The sequence below is a fragment of the Nuphar pumila genome, chromosome 7 (genome assembly GCF_984573655.1).
Source record: "Nuphar pumila chromosome 7, dmNupPumi1.hap1.1, whole genome shotgun sequence".
Taxonomy (NCBI): domain Eukaryota; kingdom Viridiplantae; phylum Streptophyta; class Magnoliopsida; order Nymphaeales; family Nymphaeaceae; genus Nuphar; species Nuphar pumila.
Window position 1 is genome coordinate 28327193 of NC_143255.1, and position 11072 is coordinate 28338264.

At 39.1% G+C, this 11072-nt stretch overlaps 2 protein-coding genes across 2 annotated transcripts; both read left to right on the forward strand.

The window, feature by feature from the left end:
- The first annotated feature begins 458 nt into the window (after window positions 1-458).
- LOC149831663 (uncharacterized) lies at window positions 459-3034 on the forward strand. The gene is made up of 3 exons (XM_090012163.1): window positions 459-1869; window positions 2026-2218; window positions 2306-3034. Exons 1-3 carry the CDS (start codon window positions 1510-1512, stop codon window positions 2899-2901), a joined length of 1149 nt encoding a protein of 382 aa, XP_089868289.1. The 5' UTR covers window positions 459-1509; the 3' UTR covers window positions 2902-3034.
- A 4895-nt stretch (window positions 3035-7929) lies between these two features.
- Window positions 7930-9285, forward strand: LOC149831664 (uncharacterized). Its single transcript, XM_090013062.1, has 2 exons — window positions 7930-8074; window positions 8822-9285. Exons 1-2 carry the CDS (start codon window positions 7930-7932, stop codon window positions 9283-9285), a joined length of 609 nt encoding a protein of 202 aa, XP_089869188.1.
- Window positions 9286-11072: the final 1787 nt, after the last annotated feature.

Sequence of the window (11072 nt, forward strand, 5' to 3'; positions counted from 1 at the left end):
GTTTTACTAAAATACCCTTAAATTTCTTTTTCCTACCTAACCTCCGGTAAGTGACAAAAAGGGTATTAATTTCACTTTTACTACACCTAAAAAGAAAACAAGAAGATGGCCTGACCTGTCATTGACTTTAGTAGTGGAGAGTATTCTGGTCATTTTCTGGGTCTAAAGCACTTTGTCGTCTTGCGGAAGCAAGTACGGTCCATGGCATCGATGGCGTAAAAGGGAGGAAGGCTCATACCCGGTAACAAATTCAAAATTGAGGGTAATATAGTAATTCGTGAGACCCGAATGGCGTCATCAGCGTCCTGAAGTAGAACAGACGCGTGTCATCTAGTGAGAAGGCCATGTGGCAGTCACGTTGGATTTTATTATCCTATTAAGGAACGCCACGTCGTATTCGTTGTCCATGTCATCTCCTACCGGTTCATTATAAGAGCGAGGCCGCTCCCCTACCGTCTGGCATCGGACGGTGAAGAGCGCGACGAGGAAGTCCGGAGCTCACCGGAAATAAAAATTTTCGACGAAGAAGAAGAGTGGAGGAGTCGCCGGGATTTTGTTAGACGAAGTGCTGGGAAACCGCTGGATATATGGATTTCCGGCGAGTCACGCCATTTTCCATTGATGCCGTACGCCCTGAGAGCGGGAGAAAGGCGTAGGGGGCGTTCACTCTGCCTTTAAATCAATGCGGTGAGAGAGAGAGAGAACACGGAAATTTACCAGAGTGAAGATCACGCGCTCTGATTCCGTTTGTCTTTGATGCGAGTGTTCATTCCTCTTCATTTTCTTCACTGTCTTTTCCCGTCGGGTTGCTTCGTTCTTTGATCCCGGCGGATTTTAAGGTTTTCGGCGGAGTATTAATGGTCCTGACAGAGTTAAGGTTTTTGAATACTCGGGAAAGGAGGACTAAGGGGAACGAAGAGCAAGGGGAAAAAAGCCTGCCTCTTTGATCACACATTTTCATCTTCTTTTCGTTATCCTTGATCAAGCAAATCGAAGTTTTCAGGTGGGGGAATTTTAATGAGTTCTTAAAGGGGAAACTGATCGTTCTTTCTAAAATCCATCAGTTTCTCGCCTTCCGCGTTTCCACATTTTCCGAAATTCTCTGCTTGGAATTTCACGTTCAGAAATTCAGATCGTCGCTTTCATCACCCGAACTTCGGGGAATTTTATCGTATTTTATCGTCATTTTTTGTGTTTCTTGTGTTGAACGTTTTGGCGATTCTTGCGTTTCGCCCTCGTTCCGAGCTTTCTTCCCCGTCCTTACCATCGATATGCTATGAAAATCGTATTTTTCATGCCTGAGATCGAGTTTCTGCTTCACGCCTCTTGAATTTATACATACCTTCCTCTGTTTCGTTGTTGCAGAAGGGATTTTCTTAGTTTTCTTCTCGGGTCCTTCATCTCTTTCTTCTCCAGGAAGCTTCCGGCAAGTAGCTTCCTTTTTCTTCCCTTCGACGCCTCTGTGACTGCAAAAAATGGAGGCCTAGGATTCTGACAGGGCCGCTCACGATGAAGATCCATCCGATCGCCGATTCCGGCACCCCGAAGCCGATAAAGAGCGATGCAGTCCCGCCAAAGCCGGCGGCGAAGTCTCGGCTCAAGCGGATGCTCGAGCGGCAATTCCCGAGCGTCCTGAGAAACTCCTCGTCGGAGAGGGCCGGGGAGCCCCAGGACGGGGTCGACATCGAACCCAGCTCGGTTTGCCTCGCCAAGATGGTCCAGAATTTCATGGAGGACACCGATAAGCAGACCAAGTGCGGGCGCTCCCGCTGCAATTGCTTCAACGGCAATGGCAGCGACAGCTCCGACGGCGATCAGGACGCCGGAGACTCGTCCCTCTTCTCCGGCGAAGCCTCGGAGATCCTCAAGGTAAGAAAAAAAATCGTTTTTTTGGGAAAATGGATAAATTTTTTTAGCAAGGACGATCTTGTGTCTGGATAAATTGAGCCCTTGTTTTTTAACTTTTTATTTTTTGATTTGCCGTTTTCCTTTATTTAGTTTTTGTGATTTTGGCTATTTCCGTAGAGTTTGGTGCCGTGTGCGAGCGTGGCGGAGAGGAACCTTCTGGCGGATACTGCGAAGCTAGTGGAGTCGAGGGGTACGAGTTGCAGAAAGAACGTCTCGCTGAGGGCGTTCGTTGCAGAGGGTCTCCTCGCTCTGGGCTACGACGCCTCCGTCTGTATATCGAAATGGGAGCAATCCCCCTCTCACCCCGCTGGTAATCTCCCCAATCTTTTCTGTTGCTTTTTGTTCCGGGTTTTCTTATCTTCTTTTTGGTATTGATTTTTTCTTTCTTTTAATAAAGGGGAATACGAATACATGGACGTAATCTTGGCCGCGGCCGAAGGAGGGTTGGATCGGCTGATCGTCGACGTCGATTTCAAGTCGGAGTTCGAGATCATTCGGTCGACGAGCCACTACCGGGCGGTGCTCCAGTCCCTGCCGTCCATCTTCGTCGGGAAACCGGACCGGCTCCAACAGATCGTTTCCCTCGTCTCCGAGGCCGCAAGGCAATCGCTGAAGAAGAAGGGGCTCCATTTCCCTCCCTGGCGGAAACCCGAGTACATGCGCGCCAAATGGCTCTCTCCTTACCAAAGGACGAAGGTGAACGAAAAGGAGGAGGAGAAGCAGAAGGGTGCCGCCGCCACTGTCACCTCCGGTCTTTCCCTCGTTGTCGTGAAACCCACTGGCCTTTCCACCACCAGTTTTTCCGGCGAGTTCGAGTTGCGTTTTAGCGGCAGCCACGGCAACGGCAAGGACGGCAAAGGTGGTGGTGGTGGCGGCGGACAGGTGAGGGTGGTGGTGACGGAGTGGACGCCGCCGGCCATCAAACCGAAGAGTACCCACAAGGAGGGCAAGATCGTCACAGGTTTAGCCACAGTTTTCCGTGAGAAACCCTAAACAAACCCAGACAAAAAAAAAGAGAAATCCTAGACCTAGTTGATCGTCTTTCTTTTTTCCAAATTTTTCTTTTTTGCCCCTTTTCCCCTCTTACGATCCCCGTTTTTGAAGGGCATGCATTTAGTCCGATAGAGAGGGAAGAAAAAACGAAAAAAGGGAAAAGAAAATTTGAAGGCAGTAATAATTCTTAGTTGTTTCGAGTGTAGATGGTAAGCAGTAAAACATCGATGAGTTTGATATAATAGTAATTTTGTTGTCTATTTATTCTCTTTTTCCTCCAGAGAGAGAGAGAGAGAGACTGATGTGACTTGTGAGTTTATTTCTGACCTTTTTTTAAAAAGAAATCGTGTTCAGTATATATACATATTCTTCCTTGCTTTTGGTGATAAAACTGTTTTTTGGATGTGAAGGTTCGTTCTGTTTGATAAATGATTGTGTTTTTAATATAATATTCTTCCTTGCTCTTGGAGAGAACTGCTGAAGGGGTTCCTCTTTTTCCACAGGCCGCGTCTTTGGGTATTCTTTTCTTCTGCCACCGTAAAACAAATGATGACAATTAGATCAAAGCTTCTTTTCTTTACTCTTTTTCAGAGAATGGAGGAAATTTTTTTAAAGTCTCATTTTCTTTTCTTGACGATAGGAACGAACGGATAGCAGTTTACGTTACCAAATGACCAAAATACCCTCGTCTTCCTCCACTGAACGTCCTGCGTCTAAAATCCTGAAGCGTTGTCAAGTGGTAAGTGAACTCCCTATTTATAACGTAAACGATAACATTCATGTCCCCATTTTCGAATTGGGACAAGCTGATGTCGGGGACGATATTAGGGGTATATTGTAATTTGAAATTATGAGAGCAGGGTCGCTGGGTAGTTTCGTAAAATGGTCGCTTGGTTCGTAGTTCGTACGCGTAATAATGAATAATAAAAAATATCGGCATTGGTTGGAACAAACAAGGGTGCCGACTTGGGCACCGTGCGGGTTGGGTAAACGAGAGGAACCATTGAAACATCGTGACCCTCCTCACGCTCAGCTGGGGATGTGTTCGGGTCGGATATGATTCGGGTCATTTCGAACCCGAAATTGTATCCGACTCTAGATTTAGGTTGGGCCGTGGGTCTGACAATGGAGTTCCAGATTGGTTATATGCTGATATCTTCCCGAGTTTTTCATGAGAAAAGTAAAATTTTCAAAATATTGCAAGTCTTTCCCAAGAACCAGATTTATGACATTCGTTTGGATATATACTGGATCCAGCAGCATGTGTTGAACCGATTCTTATCGAAGTTGGAAACTAGGACCGATTTTGCATCCATAATCCATCCCCCAAAGCCCATACGTTGTGTTGATCTACAATGGTCAAGGGTATACTTAGCGAGGTCAACCAAGCTAGGCTCACTGAGAATGTGGATGTGCTAAAGCTAAGTGATCACGCCTTTGCGACTTTTGACCCGACCAAGTTGGGGCGTCTCTATTGCGTTTCCCTATACATTGACTTGATTAAGATGATACAATTAAGAAAGACAGTTTATGTAGGGCTGTCAATGGGTTGGATCTATGTTGGATATGTGACTCGACAGCAAGATATGGGTATAATGTATTGATCCAAATGTTATTTGGGTGAAACCATATCCAAACCAAATAATATTTGGGTCAGGTTTGAGCTGTACTTTTGAGAAATATCTGACCCGTAAGTGATCATTTTTTAATGGGAACTGTTGAACATCAAGGCTTACTATGCGCAATCTAATCTTTTCAAAAGTAGTTGAAGGGCTAGGCTTTTATCGTGGGGGAGGGAACTGAGGAAGCAATAAATTGGTCTATCTGGACCAATCCCTCCCCGACTATGGCAATGTATTTCTAAGTAAAAAAAATGCATATTTTGTCTTTTTCCAATAATATCTGCTAAATCAGGATTTGGATCTCTCAACCTGAGATAATCCAAACCATGCACTGATCCAACTCTTGCGGATTTGATGCATTTTTTTTCGTTTCTCACAATTGCGGATTTGACGCAATATTTTCAATGGCAATTAATTTGCCACCAAAATCAGTATAGTTTCCAAAAAAACGATATTGAAAATATTGTGTTTTGAATGCATTAATATCACGTTAAAAACAATTTTCAGATCTTATTATTATTCGTATGTTTACTATAGTCTATATATCTACAATTTGTTTGCTGATATATATATATATATATATATATATATATATATATATATATATATATATATATATATATATATATATATATATATATATATCAGACACGCTTGGACGCATGGATACTGATACTGACACATCCGGATTATATTTTAACATTTTATTATTTTAATGTTTAAGGTTTTATTTTAATAAAATGCATTTTTAAGATTTAAATATCAAAAATAGTTTTTATTAAAAATTTGTGTCCTCGTGTCCTACTTTTTCCCAAAAAAAATCAAACTTGCGAGTCCCGTGCATCATGCATCCTCGTGTCTACGTATCTTTGTGATAGGTTCCAAGTGATACCCACTCGATACATCGGATGCCACACGAGTCCCTAAAATAGACCTTCACTTTCCATCTTGGTTATGATCATTGACTTTTTTAAAATCCATGTTTCTTAAATATCCTGGCATCGTCCTTTCCAACATGAATGAAATATGATATCTTATGTGTTCTTATTTTAATGCCTTTTTCCAAATTTTCGAATCATAAATTATGTTTAATTATTATTTACATTCAAGCAGAGAATAATTGTACATGGGTTTTAAAAAGATATCGTACACGCGCAGCTATCATGAAAGGGAGATAATGTGCATGAAACTCATAAATATATGCGTATATTTTATTGCTATGAATGCACAACGCCAATTGATAAAAGTAAATTTAGAAAGGTTGTATTTATTTATGTATTTACCACCCTGACTATTTCGATACACGTAGGTTTAAGGGGAGTACTTTTGGTTAAAGAGAGTTAATCGCGTTGATCTGATTAAGATAACCGTGATTACTCTCTCCTTAACGGGTGAAACTGTCCAGATTGAGGGCTTTATTCAGAATGATCTCTTCATTATGAATAAGCTTCAAGTGAAACAGTGTGTATGATGGTTGAGGTAAATGGCTACCCAAAGAAAACTAAATTCTCAGTAGACCTTCTTCTATAAGCAGGAAGAGGGCTTACTCACCTGACATGATTGTGCATGAGATAAACTCCTTTTGAAAAAGACCATATACACTCAAATTTATCTTAAACCCTCTGTCGACCCTTCAATCTCGATCCTTTAGTGGTATCAGAGCTCAGGTTGCTTCAAACAGAAACTCCTCAACAGATCGGAACTTCATCATCTATGATTGCTCCGGGCCATCGACACTCGACCTCAGTCCAAGGAAACACAACAAACAGAGAGGTCAGTCGTTTATTTTATTAGACTCAACAGCAGGGGTCGCCGGATTCCGGTGACTCCTACTCCTGGTTAATAGTGACATGCGACTCAGACCCTATTTTGGGTCTGCTGGTAATAATAAAAAAAAAAAGTATTTTGGCGACCCCTATATCATTTTTTGTCTCCTTTTTTATGAACCCTATATAGCACTTTTTTCTTAATCTGGCACAAAGAAACCGAATGGTTTATCACATAATCGTCACACAGTTTTAATAAAAAAAAAAATAGAAGAGGTCACCGACATCAGGCAACCTCAAAAAATAAAAAGGAGGAAGAAATATTTTTTTTTAAAGTTTTATTTTCTTCAGAGGGTCGCCAGTTACCGGTGACCTCTGTTTCTTTTAAAAAAAGTTGCCAGCATCGAGCGACCTCCATAAATAAAAATAAAAGCGGGGGGGGGGGGGGGGGGGGGCTACAGTGGGTCGCCGGAAGCAGGCGACTTCTGTTCTTCAAAAAAAAAAAAATAGAAAAACATACCTATTTTTTTTTCACGGCCCTCGTCTAACCTTGTTTCGACAGATCGAACGACGTGCCTCTCGGTATCTGATTATTTTTTTTTTCGACGATTCACCAACAGACTGAATAGTCTGTCTCTTTCTTTTTTTGGTGATTTTGGTAAAGATCCGACATTCCTGCGGAATCAGCCCATCGGCTTTTTCTTTTCTTCTTTTTTCCAGCGAACAAATCATCGAAAATTAGCATCGTCTCACCGATTGAAACAACAACAAAAAAATATTGACATATATCGGCCCCTTTTTCTTCCATTTTTCGGCGATGAAGATCAACCATTTTTTTTCGGCGAACGACTAATGATTTTCTCACCAATTGAAACAAAAAAAAATGTAGAAGCTTCATCAGGAAGCTTTTGAAGTTCTCAAGAAATCCAGTTTTTATACTCTTTTACATGTATAATTACACTACTGGCCCTGATCTTTTTCAAAAATCTCGATCGTATTCCTATCAGGTAATATTACCTTTTGACCGAGGTCTTTTCCATTATTTTAGTCATGTCCCTGACCGATTGCATTATATTTTTGTCCCTACACATTTACGTTAATGCTTGTTTTGTCCTATTGAATTTATTTATAATGCTGCCCCTACTTTTAATTTAATTACCAATTATATCCTGCAGGTATACAATCACAACAATACCTTTAACTTTGTTATTTTTTACTTTTGTGTCCCTAAATTATAGCAAAAGTCCTAGTCTTTGCTGGTAATTCCAGAATAGGACTCAGTCTAAAAAAAAATTCTGAAACAGGGTCAATTTTTTATTTTTGCAGAAAACCCCCATGTTTCCTTTTAAGTCCTACTTTTTGTGGATTATTATTGTAGTGTTGTCCTCTAACTTTTTTAAAATTACAAAAAGTGCTCAGAGTTTGCAAATTAGCTTAATTTTAGTGAAAATCAAAGAGCTTGATTGCAATATAATTTTTTTGTATTTGCATGATATAGTAAGATTGATATCATGATTTTTTTTATTATGAACATGATATTTTATGCATTCATATTTGATATTCTTTTATCTTTCTACTTGTTGAATGTTGGACTTATACTTATCATGTTTTGCCATTTTAAAATTACAAAAAATAGAAAAATGACTAGTAGGGTTTGTGCCACTGAGCTAGCCAAAACTGACAAACTTAATGACATAAATTTTCACATTTGGAAGAGGAGGATTCCTCTTGTTCTAACTTTGGAGAGCATCGAGAATGCCCTCACTACTGAAATGAGCGATCCTGGTACTCCTGTTTCTGACGAGGTCAAAGCCTCATATATAAAATACAAAAGAGATATATTGGCTAGAACCATCATGTTAACTTATATGGATGATGATCTCATTAGGGTATTTGAAGATTACCCTACAGCTAAGTTCATGTTTGAAGCCATTTCCAAAAAATATGACATCACTTCTGAAACACATATATAACTTTTGTTAGATCAATACAATTCATGTCGTATGCAAAAAAATGACAATGTTGTTGATCATGAAAACAAAATGCTTGTTATGGCCAAGGACCTGACAATTATTGGGAATGTTATTCCTGGCCAAATGCAGATATCCACCATTCTGCATAGTTTACCATTATCTTGAAAGATGGTACATACAACACTTAGGTTGAATTCCAAAAACCTAGCCTTGGAGGAACTTCCCGCTGTTGAGCAACAACACATGCAACAAGAACGGAATAGCGAATTACACTTCGCTAAAAATGGTCCTTCTCGAGGCAATAGCCCTTCTAGATGCCTATAATTTAAGAAGAAATACTTTAAAGGAAATGACAAACTTGATAGGAAGAAAGGTTCAACATTCTGCAAGCCACAGGAAGCTGCCTCCCAAGTGAAGTGCTTCAAGTGTGAAAAACCTGGACACTACAAGAGAGATTGCAGGAGCTGATCAAACAACAACATTGGCAGAAACAATAGAAATAACAAGCAAAAGGAGAGGCATTATATAATCTACATGATATTGGAATGCTTTGATGCAGACCAAGCTCTTTCTGGTTGGTGGGTGGACTATGGGGCAATGCGGCATATTGCTATGACCAAGGAAGAGATGGTGGACATGATCGACTATAAACCTGGTGAACATCGGGTGTACATGGGCAACAATACCTACTCTGATGTTATGGGTGTCAGGACTTATCGAATTGAAACCTCTAAAAACAATGTTTTGTTGTCCAATATCATGTTTGTACCATCCATGAGACGTAATCGAGTGTCTGTCCCAGCCTTGGTTGCCAAGGGTTTTGAAGTTCATTTTTTACCAGAAAAGGTCACTATAGGAAAACATGGTCGAGTCCTGTTTGATGGGGTCCTTGTTCAAAATCAGGGATTGTTCAAAAATTTTGACTCAGATATGAATAAAATTCCTTCGACTTCTGCTTATATTGATATTGTCTTTAATGTGGATGGAAATGTTTGGCACCAAAGACTTGGACACGTTAACTAAAGAAAATTAAAAAAATTTGTTGAATTAAAATTAATACCTGACTTTAATGAATTATTATTTCATAGATGTGAACCTTGTATTTATGAAAAAGTGATAAGAAAACCATTTCCACAAAATGTTATTAGAGCATCAGAACTATTAGAAATCATTCACACTGACATATGTGGTCCTTTCAGGACTCAAACTCATAGAGAAATGCAATATTTTATATCATTTATTGACGATTTTTCTAGATACAGTTATGTGTATCTTATAACTTATAAGTATGAAATACTAGATAAATTTAAGAAATATCATCAAGAAGTCAAAAATCAAATTGGTAGGAAGATTAAAGTTTTACAGTCAGATCGGAGAGGAGAATATACCTCAGATAATTTTTTTGAATATTGCAAAGTCAATGGGATCAGATCGCAAACTACTACTCTGGACACACCTCAACAAAATGGTGTAGCTGAACAATTTAATAGGACTGTTCTTGATATGGTTAGATGCATGTTATCTGACGCTTCATTACCCAAAGTATTTTGGGGAGAAGCAATACATACGACAAGTTATGTTTTAAACAAGGTTCCATATAAAGCTATTGTCTCAATCCCTTATGAGTCATGGGCAAGAAGAAAACCTAGTCTAAGTTACCTTCGTAAATGAGGTTCTTTAGCTCATATAAAAGTTATAGAGCGATCAAGGGATAAACTCAATACTAGATCTATTTTTATTGGATATCCCAAAGGATCTAAGGACTATCGATTTTACGACCCTAATAAGGGTTTAATCGAAAGTAGAGTTGTAATCTTCTTAGAAGATCAAAACATGAAATAAGTTATTTTAGAAATAAATGGAGATGATCCTCTTGATCTACAATATGATTATGATGACATACAAGAACCTATAAGTAACAACGAACCTTCTGAAATCACTTATTCTTTTTCTTCTTCTTCTTAATAGTCTTAGGTTTACACAAAAGGTCTAGAGCTTCTCCATCTTACTTAGATGACTATTATGTCTATCTATCGGAGGAATTGTGTCATGCTTTAAACATAAATGACATGGAAGATAACTTGTCATATGGTGAAGCAATAAACTCACGTGAGTCAACAGACTGGGAAAAAGCCATGAAGAAGAAAAATGAGTCCATTAAGAAAAATCAGGTTTGGGAATTGACTGATTTACTTGAAGAAAGGAAAGTTATCGGATGTAAATGAATTTTAAAGAAGAAATTCAAGGCTGATGGTAGCATTGATAAATTTAAAGCAAGATTAGTTGCTAAGGGTTTTTCTTAGAAAGAAGGATTAGATTATGTTGACACATATTCGCCTATTGCAAAATTTGTCTCGATAAGGATAATTTGTGTGATAATAGCTCACTACGACCTAGATCTACATCAAATAGATATTAAAACCGCCTTTCTTAATGGTGAGCTTAAGAAAACTATTTTTATGGAGCAACCTGATGGCTATATAATAAAAGATAATGAAGATAAAGTATATAGATTAAAAAAATCCCTATACGGACTTAAGTAATCACCACGTCAGTGGTACTTAAAGTTTCATAAGGCTATTACGTCATTAGGGTTTGTGACAAATAAGTTTGACCACTATGTTTATGTCTGAAAAAGTAAGAGTAAATTTTCCATTCTCTCAATATATGTGGATGACATTCTTCTGACTGGAGATGACAACAATATGATTGTCAAAATCAAGTCATGGTTAAATTCTTAGATCGAAATAAAAGACATGGGAGAAGCATCCTATGTTCTTGAAATTAAAATCACTCAAGATAGAAGCTTC